This window comes from Zea mays, chromosome 2 (genome assembly GCF_902167145.1).
Source record: "Zea mays cultivar B73 chromosome 2, Zm-B73-REFERENCE-NAM-5.0, whole genome shotgun sequence".
Lineage (NCBI taxonomy): Eukaryota > Viridiplantae > Streptophyta > Magnoliopsida > Poales > Poaceae > Zea > Zea mays.
Genome location: NC_050097.1, coordinates 173,402,520 through 173,415,306, shown reverse-complemented (window position 1 = coordinate 173,415,306; position 12,787 = coordinate 173,402,520). Strand labels below are relative to the sequence as shown.

The window sequence follows — 12,787 nt, the reverse complement described above, 5'->3', positions numbered from 1 at the left end:
TTATCTTGATCCTATCTCACCTTCTACTGTTCTACTCTGATCATTCTTACCTTTTCTACTCTGAGACAAGATGGATTTCAAACCTTGGAATCCCTACCCCTATGACATTCTTAAGAGTTAGGGAACCCGAAACAGAAGTTAAAACTATTTTCTTAAAAAAAAATGTTGGTCGATTGTGCTGATGCTAAATGTCTGATTTGCTTCTTTGATTGATTGAATTATTATAGATGGACATCTTAGCATGTACCAACATAAGGTATTGAATTAGCTATAGTAGGTGAAATATTAATCTGCTTAGCTAATAAATCCCCCAAAGTAACACGATTGTAATTACTGCCTTGTCTACTATTCTCTTACCATATGTATCTAACTCAAAGGGTCAATACCAGGAAAGGAAAGATTATCACGCAACAGCAAACAGAAATGAATTCTCCAAATCCTCCACCTGTTGACACCGATCAAGTGATTGCAACCCAAAGGCTGGTAATACAACAATTGACAGACATGGTGACTGAAATGCAAAACCAGATAAGACAAGAACGCGAGGAAATACGTCAGGCCCGTCTGGAGATACAACAAGAAAGAAGGCAATCACGGTTGGAGAGACAACAACAACAACCACCATCTCCACCACCACCAGCTCCACCAAGCTACATAAACATATATATAAATTACTACTATTTGTAAGATCTACATGTTCCTTTAGTTAGTATTCGGTATGATACTATTTTAGGAGGAATAAAAAGGTCTATTTGACCCCACGAGTGGCTAATAAAATTGTGCGTCATGTTGAGATTTTGGTTTGGGCACATGTGTTGGACAATATGAGAAAACCCGTGAGAGTAATTACACCTAAAGGGCCTATTGTGGCGAATCAAATGACACGTAGATTGACATTAACCATTATGGGTAGAGAATTTGGAGCTACTGCTATAATATTGGAGTCAAGCACTATAGATGTGGTCCTTGGTATGTCATGGTTAAGAAAGGCAAAGGCATTACACTGTGCTAAGGGAACCGTAGAACTCACTAGTTCCAAAGGACAAAGATTTGAAGTTGAAGTTGCAGTAACTACCACCATCGGACTAGTGGCATTCTTAGTAGATGAGGAGTTTGTGGGTGACAACATCCGTGCAGTTAGGGATTTTTTTTTCGGATGTCTTTCCAGAGGAGTTACCAGGGATGCCACCAGATAGGGAAGTTGAGTTTGTTATTGATCTCTTACCTGGAACCGCCCCTATTTCTAAACGGCCATATAGAATGTCCGTAGAGGAGTTGAAGGAACTGAAGAAGCAGTTGACGGAGTTACAAGGGACCGGTTACATTCGTCCGAGTTCCTCACCTTGGGGAGCGCCGGTTTTATTTGTGCAGAAGAAGGATGGATCACAAAGAATGTGTGTGGATTATAGATCTCTTAATGATGTTACGGTAAAGAACAAGTATCCGTTGCCCCGTATTGAGGATTTATTTGATCAAATGAGAGGTGCAAGAGTATTTTCGAAGATTGATCTCCGATCGGGATACCATCAGATGAGGATTAGGCCATCGGATATTCCCAAGACGGCTTTCTCGACTCGATATGGATTATATGAGTTCACTGTTATGTCGTTTGGATTGACCAATGCACCAGCATATTTCATGAATTTGATGAATAAGGTGTTTATGGAGTATTTGGACAGGTTCGTCGTGGTATTCATCGACGATATTCTTATCTATTCTAAGAATGAAAGTGATCACGAACAACATCTAAGGTTGGTGCTACAGAAGTTACGAGATAATCAACTCTATGCTAAGTTCAGCAAGTGCGAGTTTTGGATTGACAAGGTGCCATTCCTTGGTCATATTATTTCTAATGGAGGAATAGCTGTGGATCCTGCTAAAGTAAAGGAGATAATGGAGTGGAGAGTGCCCACTACAGTTACGGAGATTCGGAGTTTCTTGGGACTCGCAGGATATTATCGGAGATTTATTGAAGGATTTTCTAAGATTGCTAAGCCCATGACATCGCTTTTGGAGAAAGGAAGAGAATTCAAGTGGGATGAGAAATGCCAAGAGAGCTTTGATCCATTGAAGGAGAGATTGATGTCGCCACCAGTATTGGTTATGCCAGACCTACAGAAAGGGTTTGATATCTATTGTGATGCATGTGGCCAAGGCTTAGGATGTGTACTCATGCAAGAAGGACATGTGATCGCCTATGCATCTCGTCAGTTGCGGAAACATGAACTGAACTACCCTACTCATGACTTGGAACTTGCAGCCGTTGTGCATGCACTTAAGATTTGGAGGCATTATATTATGGGAACCAAGTGTCAAGTATATACGGATCATAAGAGTTTGAAGTATATTTTCACTCAGAAGGATCTCAACCTTAGGCAACGCCGTTGGTTGGAGCTTATTAAGGATTATGATTTGGAGATTCACTATCACCCGGGCAAGGCGAATTTGGTTGCAGATGCCTTGAGTCGGAAAGAACATGTTCACTCCGCTTTCGTTGCCCAGCTACCTGATGAATTAGCAAAAGATTTTGAGAGACTCAACCTGGGAATTGTTACACATACGGAAGGAGTGACTATTGAATTGGAACCTACCTTGGAGCAAGAAATTCGTAAAGGTCAGATTGGTGATGCCAAAATCCAGGAGATCAAGGATCTGATAACAGAGGGTAGAGGCCCAGAGTTCACAGAGGATGAGCAAGGCACGATATGGTTCAAGAATCGGATCTGTGTTCCCGATATCGATAGTCTTCGGGAAACCATATTGAAGGAGGCACATGATTCAGTTTATTCTATCCACCCTGGGAGCACTAAGATGTATCAAGATTTGAAGCAAAAGTATTGGTGGTATGGACTGAAAAGAGATGTGGCTGCTCATGTGGCTAAGTGTGATGTGTGTCAAAGAGTCAAGGCCGAACATCAAAGACCCGCTGGACTATTGCATCCATTGAAGATACCTGAGTGGAAATGGGAAGAAATTGGTATGGATTTTATCGTTGGACTACCCCGCACTCCTGCTGGGTATGACTCTATTTGGGTAATTGTGGACAGATTGACAAGGTGGCTCATTTTATACCTGTGAGGACTAATTATACGGGAGCCAAGCTAGCAGAATTGTATATGACTCGGATAGTTTGTCTACATGGAGTGCCTAAGAAGATCGTGTCTGATCGAGGATCACAATTTACTTCTCGATTTTGGAAGAAGTTGCATGAGAGCTTGGATACAAAGTTGAATTTTAGTTCAGCCTACCATCCCCAGACTGATGGACAGACAGAGAGGACTAACCAAGTGCTGGAAGATATGTTAAGAGCTTGTGCTCTCAAGCATGGAGGCAGTTGGGAGAAGAGCTTACCCTATGCTGAGTTTTCTTATAATAATAGCTATCAGGCCAGTTTGAAGATGTCGCCCTTTGAAGCTCTGTATGGCAGAAAGTGCAGGACCCCGCTATATTGGGATCAGACTGGAGAAAGACAGTTCTTTGGGCCTGAACTTATACAAGAGGCAGAAGAACAACTTCAAATGATAAGAGAAAATTTGAGGATTGCACAATCCAGGCAGAAGAGCTATGCTGATAATAGAAGAAGGCTACTGGAGTTTAAGGAGGGTGATCAGGTCTATTTGAAGGTGTCGCCACTTCGGGGTATGAGGAGATTTAAAGTTAAAGGAAAGTTGTCCCCTCGCTTCATTGGACCTTTCTTGATCTTAAAGCGAGTGGGAGAAGTTGCATATCAACTGGAGTTACCCGATCATCTGTCAGATGTACATAATGTGTTCCATGTGTCTCAGCTGAAAAAGTGCCTCAGGGTACCTGAGGAGCAACTAACAATGGAAGACCTTAGTGTTCAAGAGGATCTAACTTATGCTGAGTACCCCATCAAGATTTTGGATACTTTGACTCGAGTTACGAGGAATAAGGTTATAAAGATGTGCAAAGTGCAATGGAGTCACCACAGTGAAGATGAAGCAACTTGGGAAAGAGAAGAAGAGCTTCGCATAGATTTTCCCCACCTTTTCCCTAGACCTTCTTAAATCTCGAGGACGAGATTATTTTTAAGGGGGGTAGGATTTGTAATACTCAAAGTTGTATACAAAGAATAATAGAGAGAGAGCTCCTCATTTTGTGTGCCTTATTTGCATCATAAAAAGAGCACCTATGTAATTGAGAGTGACTAAATAAAACAATTATTCTAAAATAAAAAAATGCATTTGTTGGAGTTTTTATGTTTGTGCATTAAATAAAAATAATAATAATATAAAAATGACTAGAAATTGGATTAAGCCCTACATTGAAAACTAGGGTTTAAAAGTAAGAAGAGAAATGATATGAAAATAAAAATAATATCAATATATTTCTAGAATTTGTACTTTTCACTTCATAATATGATTTGATAACAAATTTGTACAAGGATTGAAACTAAATTTGAACTCAAACTAAACTTAGAAAAGAAGAAAATAGAAAGAAAAGATAAAAAGAAAAAGGGATAAACGCTTCATGGGCCTCAGACTTCTGTTTCGACCCAACTACCAGCTGGGCCAAACTCTTCGCCCGCGGCCCAACTTGGTCGTCCGCGCGCACTGGGTGGTGCGCTGACATGTGGGGGCCGGATGTCGGCCAAACCTGCGCGGGGGTTCTTCGGGCTGTGGTGATGACGGGTGGGACCCGCTCGTCTGTAGCTTCTTCGTCACCGAAGCGTACGCGCGGCGGGCCTAACAGCCTCCGCGAGATCCCCGCCGAGACACCGAATTCCCTAGCACCAGCTGGCAAACCACCCGTCCGATTCGCGCGGCATGAAGCCTTGGTGCGCATCCCTGTTTCCGGTTAAAACCCGGCACCTCACCGGCCTCACCAAACCCTGAGATTCCAATTCCACCGTGTGCGAGACCTCCCCCCCCCCCATCGCCGTTGACTGTCGTTGTGCCATCGTCGAGACCTCGGTTGGTGCTGGGGCGTTGCCCAACCGTTCCGCGCTCGTGGACTTCATCCCCAACCCGGAAGCCTGGTCGGACATCGTCGATTGCCTACCGGATTCGGCCGCTGACGACGCGTCGCTCGTCCTCGCGGGCGGAGTGCGTCTTCGCTTCCCTCACCGGTAATCTACTGCAGAACCCGACGCCTGAACATTCTCAATGCGTTACATTGGTGGATTAGAAGAATAGTGAGGTTAGGGGAGGGGAATTCCTCATCGGCACGCTATCATCGCTGCTGCTCCGCCGTATCGCGTCGGTAGCTTATTCCTCGTCGCCACCGGCGCTGTGAACGCCTCCGTATGGCTCACCTTCTTCTCTGCTCCATCCACCGCCACTTGGATTTGGGGATTCGCGCTCAGATCGACGGACGGCCGCGCGTCGGCAATGGCTCCGCCGTAGAGTGCGGGCGGCGCCGCCGGAGGCGCTCGGGGGTGTCCAGCCAGTGCGGTGGCCATAGATTGGCCAGCGGATGGCTTGGATTAAATCACCTGCGTACCCCTTCGTCTCTTTTGTTGTAGGCCGTTAGATCTTGATCCAACGTGCGCGATCAGTTATCAGCTCAAGCTCTTTTGGTTGCCGTCCAGATCTAATCCTACGGCCGAAAATCCTAGATACCCCTTCGACCGACAGCTTTGCAAAAGAGCCCCTAACGATGTTAGTAAACAACCCGCGGTCCATACAGGGCTGTTCTCTGTGTCTGCAGAACGTTACACCGAGACCCCTGCGTTTTCCGGTTATTGAGGCCCAGTCCAGAACATAGTAAAACCCGAGAAAAGGATTTATAAATAGATTTTTAATAGGAAAATAATTGCTAGAACTTCAATAATTCATAGAAAATGCTTATGAACTCCAAATTACTCCATTCCACTTCCTAAAATTTTGTATTTTTATTCTCTATCACCTAGAGCCTCTGTTATGTCATGAAAACAGTAAGGAATTTATTTACCACTTAATCCTATTTAAAGCACATAAAACCTTTGAAAATGCATAACTTAAAATATATAACTCAGAAAATTATGATTCCAGTTCCTAGGTTTTCATTTTAATGTGTAGATTTTTACTGTATATTTCATTCATCTGTTTGGTGTGATGTTGATTTTGGCTATACTATGTATGTATTGTGTTGATGCGAGTAGACGAGCAAGCCACTGTGGAAACTGAGGTTCAACAAGTAGAAATAGCTGAGCAGGAGCTCATTGCAGGCAAGTTGTGCCCTTGATCACTTCTTTTACCTATTCATGTTCTTATTATTCATAATGATCTGCATAGGTTAATTTTGATGGGACCCAATAGGATACCCTAGATTTTGACTATCTTTATACCTTGTTTCACCACTGGTTTTACTACTAAATTTTTGGGTAGTACATGCTATTGCTTTATGTGGATTTGGGTATAAAGATATTTATGACTCATGACTACACTTTCTATTATCTGTTCATTATTTTATGTTCATGACAAGATCATTATGTTAATGGGAACATGGAGAACCACCCGGGAAAACAGTGCTACCACAAGGGTTTAATGGGACGCCCTTGGCTGACTAATTAGGAAAGCTAGTGGAAGACTACCTTACCCGAAAGGGGCAAGGGCAGTAGGGGAGAGGTCAGTGCGGGGAGGTCCCTGGTTGATTTTGCTGCGATGGCTGACAGCCAGGAACCCTGTACTGGATCTTCCTATAAACTGTAGCGGGTTTTCGGAAGCTAGTGGAACTTTGTAAAGGCCTCGTAGTGGATCCCTAGCCATTCACCTCGGTAGTGTCTAAGGGCCTTGCAAACCCAGGCGACATGGGATACACGACTTGTGGGTAAAGATGCGCAACCTCTGCAGAGTGTAAAACTAGTATACTAGCCGTGCTCACGGTCAAGAGCGGCTCGGACCCTCACATGATTAAATATGGAACTTAAATTCAATTTGACATTTGCATCGCATTTGGGATTATTTTACTATTACTTCTCTTTATTATTATTAAGGTTTGGTATTTACTTACACTTAGTAATTGCTAATAAAATTTTGACCAACTTGTAAAAGCGATGCTCAGCCTTAGCCTCTATTTCATTGATCAGCCTTACACTTCATGAACTCCCACCTTTGGTGAGTTCATGCCACATTATTCCCCACGACTTGTTGAGCTATGAACGTATGTGAGCTCACTCTTGCTGTCTCACACCCCCCCCCACACAGGAGAAGAACAGGTTGTTGAAGAGGAGCTGCCTAACACCGAGGAGTTCGATCTGATCTAGGTGGCGTTTCTCAGTCGACATTGGCGCCATCGATCCTTAGTTCGTTTTATAATTATTCTTTTATTTTGTAATAAGTCTTCCGCTATGTAATAAATACTCTGATGTTTTATGACATTTATCTCTATACACTCTGTTATTATATATGTTGTCTTCTTTGGCGCATGTATGAGATGCACCCGGCTTTGTTCTTTAAAACCGGGTGTTACAGATTGCCATTTGGATGACGGTGCGAGGGAAAACCACACTTTACCGTTCTGCCATCGCGTTCAGAATGAAGACGACGAGATGCTAATTGCATTGCTTGTTTTGTTTTTGTTTTGTTTTTTGCATTTTTTTCTTTCTGGTTCCAGGTTGTGAATCCTTACACAAAGTATGCACTGACGATGACGTCGGTCGCATTGTCGATAGAGGAAGCCCTACCAAAGAAGATGCAGAGTTACCTGGTCGGAATGCTCGTTAGGACATTCCTCGTCCTCTCAACCGTTGCGGTGGCTCTGTTTTTCCCTTACTTTGGTGAGTAGTAGTAGTAGTAGTAGTCTTTCTCGGTTTAACTGAATGATCCTCCCCCCATTTTCAAATTTTAAGATGTTTTCAAATTTCTCAGCCCTGGTGATGGCGCTGGTGATGGCGCTGCTTGGATCCGTGTTCACAATGCTCGTGGTAGGTTCTGGAGAACATTTCACCTACACTTCTGCGGTGGATTTCTCTACTTTGGCCAGTTGAAACAAGTTGATAAAAAATGTGCTTGATGATGATTTATACAGGCCTTGATACTCCCATGTGCATGCTACCTCTCCATCAAGAAGGGCGCAGTGCCCTTGTGGGAGGTAACCACCAACTAGAAACGCGCGCACCAACAAATACAGGATTGGAACCTGAGTATCTATGGTCATTTTCTTTGCAGATCATCCTGGGCGTGTCGCTGTCGAGGGACCTGATGGCGGTGGCGGGCGACGCGCTCAAGACGAACATAAGGACGTTGGGCCCGCTGGTGCTGCCGTTGTCGGAGCAGCTGCTGTTCATGGCGACACTGGTCGCCAAGAAGCTGCTCACAATGAAGAAGGTGAAGCCGTACATCCCGGACTTCAAACTGGCGTTCAAGCACTTCTGCATCCACGCCAGCGGCCGCGCCGTGCTGGACGAGCTAGAGAGCAACCTGGCGCTCACGGACTGGCACATGGAGCCGTCGCGGATGACGCTTCACCGGTTCGGGAACACGTCCAGCAGCTCGCTCTGGTACGAGCTGGCCTACAACGAGGCCGAGGGGAGCATCCGGCGCTGCCACCGGGTGTGGCAGATCGCGTTCGAGTCAGGGTTCAAGTGCAACAGCGCCGTGTGGAGGGCGCTCCGGTCGGTGAACCCGGCAGAGGAGACGAACCCGTGGATGGACGAGATCGACAGGTTTCCCGTGGATGTTCCCAAGGTCTCTAAGGTTTCAAGCGACTGAAATGCATTGCTTGCGTGAATGATGGAGCTTGCAATTGTTTGATAGAAGATCTGGTTGGAATTTTTCATAGTTCATTACTATATAGTTGTAGGAGATAGGAAAGGCGATCGACTTCTCTAAGCTTGAATTATACATCTGTTCATGTTGTTTCTGTATGGCACTCGCTCCTGGCCTATCTATATAGTTGACTGCTCGGTGTTCTGACAGTTCTACTATCTCACTATCTGTCGATGGCTCGGCTGATGTTGATCACTGTTCTTCCACAAATGAACCATCTGAACGATTTGTTGGCCCTTCGGCAATTAGGGAATATATATGTGATTAAATTAGCAATTTAGAAACTCATTTGATGCAAGTAAAAGTAAGCACTCGAGATCAGAAATTTTCCTCCCAAGTCAACAAGTACCCTCTGTTCTACCTCACCTATCTTGGTAAGCAAAGGCCAGAACTGAGTAAATTAGCAACTAATTTGACCTTGCCCTCTAGCTCTCAGCTAATGCAACTTGCTATCTGTCGAATATGATATATGCACACATTATTTCTGCTAGATGGTGAGTCATATGCTTCTCTTCCTCGGATCTGATCTATTTTTTTTCTGCTACGTCCACTATCTTCTGTTCGGAGTGGATTCTTGCCTTTTCTTTTTCATAGCAGTACCTGTTTTTCCCCCTTTTGGTTTGCAGTCTGCTCACACACCAGCTTGTTGTGTTTGTCTCTGGGTGTTCTCTAATGCTCAGCAGCTCATCGTTTCGTCTCTGAATATCCTAAAACTGCATGATTAGGCAAGGTGTTAACTTAAAACTGAACTAGAAATTAATGTTGTGACACCGTGTGCACCAGCTCGTACTTGGCCCGCCGCCGGTCGGACCACCGGTTCGAGAGCAGCACCACGGCGCCGCCCATTCGGAACAGGCAGTTGGACACTAGCTTGGAGGAGATTTTTGCCAATGGCGCACAACCGGGCCTACGAGCAGCAGAAAAGAGAGGGAGAAGGAGAGAGCGGGCGGCTGGCAGAAAAGCTCACGGCGAGCTGACGGACGACCACTAAGATGTTTTTGCACTAACAAAATTATAGAATAACAATTAGCGTTTTTGCATAGCAATATATTTTATCATATTGATTCTGTGTTGAGTGTTACTGCATTCGTTATCATAGGCTCAAGTAACATGTTTCTCTTTGGTTTTGGTGCCACACAATAAAACAGACTTGTTGCCATTTTTATTTCGGAAGGTGTATGATGTTTCAAAAGAAAAAGAAAAATTGTAGGGCTTCAAAATTGTACAATTTTTTAGCGTATAAGAAACAAAGATTTAGTTTTTTTTGCACCTCTCGTTATCCTAATAATTTTCGCTCAAATGCTCCTAATGTCCGACTACGTAGTTCTCCTTGATCATTTTGGTTATACTGAAAGCAACATGTAAATAGAGCTTCCAAACTTTCATGTGATATGCAAGTATGAATAATTGAAAGATTAACGTGTGCCTGATTGGATGCCGTCGCATCATACGGGCATCGTACTAGTGAAAGTTGAAACATCATATTCGAAGGTGTGGCTTGGCGTGTTCGTTATCGTCAGGATACGCTGTCCGCTGACGGCAAATGTTGTTGAAGTGAGCAAGGAAGACATATGTCCCTAAAGTATGCTGAGGCGAAACTGCTTCGTGCATCGTACGAAACGAGCATACCTACCTTGCAAAAAAAGAAAAGAGCACTAGCATATTCCAAATTCCCAATAGATAACGAAGATGGTTGAAAAGGTAAAAATTCAGACTGGATGTATACAGACAGCCAAACATGGTATGCTGCATTCACTCAGCCAGACCAGCCAGAGCCAAGTTCACTAGATACGAGCAAAACTCAACAATACAAGCATCCAAACATGTCCTATAAGATCGAAAGCATATCGATAACAACTTAAACCCAACAAACGATATTTCAAAAACGATAAACTCATAAACACGTTAAATCGTAAAACATAACGCTAGCCATTCTATAACCTGCTTCACCTCAACAAATAGACTCAACACATGAAGACATAAACATTATTTTAACCATGTTCATCACACATAGCCACATATATTAACAAAGAACAATCTCTTATTTGGATATGGTTAGGTTAGATGACTAAGGATGCCAATGGGTCAGGGCGGGGCATGGGAGTTATCCCCATCGCCACCCCGGTCCATGTTATCTCTTCCCTGCCCCAGCACCAAAGCACGAAGAATTTTTCTGCCTCATCCTCGCCGGCAACATGTCTAGGTAAGGACACAATGGCCGGCGGCGCGCGGCGACCAAGTCATAATGGCCGAGTTCGCTCGAGATGCAAATGACTGGCCGACTGGGCATCTCGTATTTGGTCGTCTGAGCAAGGGCCAAGGCGTGATGCATGAAGATCGAGGGTGACCGATGGAGGGTGACTGGGTGTGGGTGAGCCGACGAGTGACGGCTGTGGCGTTGAGCATGTGTGGTGGCCGTGTGATGGTCTGAAGGAAGAGGAACACATCAACGGATGAATTAGGGTTAGCACTCATAACTCATTGTTGGACGCTGGTTGTAGCCTTACAGGGGCAGGGAGGCAATGGGCTAAATCTTCCAAGGTCGCATGAGCCACGATCCTCAAGAGGAGTGTCTGATTTCGGGTCCCCACATCCCACTGGATCTCTACGGATGAATATTAGTCCCTGTCTCGTTAAATTTTGGGTCCCTGCCCCGTTATCTCTGGGGAATTCAACCTCGTCCCCACCCTATTCGGGCTTGTTCGGTTAGCTCTCAATCCATGTGGATTGAGTGGGATTGGGTGGGTTTAAATACCAAGCAAGTCAAATTTCTTCACAATTTTTTCCAATCCCATCCAATCCATAGGTAACGGGATTAACCGAACAAGGCCTTCGTGTTGGGCCCTCGTGGGGATCTGCCCCCACCTGAAAAATTGTCACTCTTACACGTGAGAGAAAGGCTAAGGGAGTGTTATTGTTGGGCTTGAGCCTGAGGGAGAGAGGGACTGAAAGGAGTGGAAGAGGCTGAATAGGTTGTGTGGGCTTCTTCCTGTTTTCTTTTTCTCTTTTTAAGTCTTTCCTTTCATTTGAAACCTAAGTTTGAATCAATTTGAATTTAAATAAAACCATTCGTTACAATAAATTATATGCAAACACATGTGTCTAAATCTCATAATGTATTTAAATTTAATAAAAAAAATCCTATGTTTGAATACACGTGTAAAAACATAATTAAAATTTTTAAATTTTATTTAATGAAATACAATTTTAGGGTATTACTTAATGTTAATCCGATATGACTAGAACCTAGGAGGTAAAGCTCTTGGACGTTAGAGATAGCACTTAATGTTAATCGATATGATTGCAATGTAGATAGAAAATGTACAGGAATTCCACACGAATGGTATATAAATTTTATATGAAACTAGTTCAAAAACACAGGAAAATGTAGGATTCAGGAAATATACCTTTTGTTCCAAAGGGGACCTAGGTTTTTATAAGTGGCTTTCATCTTCTCTAATCCTATAAAAGCACTAATTTCCTCGTCTCTAACCCACGGTCCAAACATGTGTGGTGTGTCACGCGCGGACCATGTAGGTCTATTCCTCTCCCTCGCTTCTCGCCTATCCGACTCATACAACCCACATAAATGATCTGCATGTTGAGAGGTTCTAGCGAATACAATACAAGACTTAGATACATTGAGTTGTATGAAAGGATTTCTTAGGTGTATCTAATGCTTAGAGAATTGTAACGTAGTATCTAGGTTATACATGCCCTTAGAGCATCTCTAACAACAAACACCAAAATAGAGTCCTAAATTTTGAAATAGGACTGTATTTAGAATGTTTAGGGTCTCAAAATAAATGTTTACTCTAATACTTAGACCTTAAATAATGTTATTTAGGAAATAAATCATGTTATTAGGAAATAAATGGTTGGGGATTAAGTGAAAATAAGGATAGGACTCAAGTGTATGATGTACTATATTTAGAACCCGAGAGACTAAGCTCTATAATCGTTTGATAAAATTTATAAAATAGGACCGTCGTTGAAAGGATGTTTTATGGTTTTGAACCCTATAATTAAAATAAGACCATATTTAGAGCCTCTCTTGAAAACCATCTTAGAAAATA

General features: G+C 43.5%; 1 protein-coding gene across 1 annotated transcript; it reads left to right on the top strand.

Annotated features, from left to right (window-relative positions):
- The first annotated feature begins 7,819 nt into the window (after positions 1-7,819).
- LOC103649090 (3-ketoacyl-CoA synthase 11) lies at positions 7,820-8,807 on the top strand. The gene is made up of 3 exons (XM_008673434.2): positions 7,820-7,867; positions 7,972-8,034; positions 8,112-8,807. Exons 1-3 carry the CDS (start codon positions 7,820-7,822, stop codon positions 8,652-8,654), a joined length of 654 nt encoding a protein of 217 aa, XP_008671656.1. The 3' UTR covers positions 8,655-8,807.
- Positions 8,808-12,787: the final 3,980 nt, after the last annotated feature.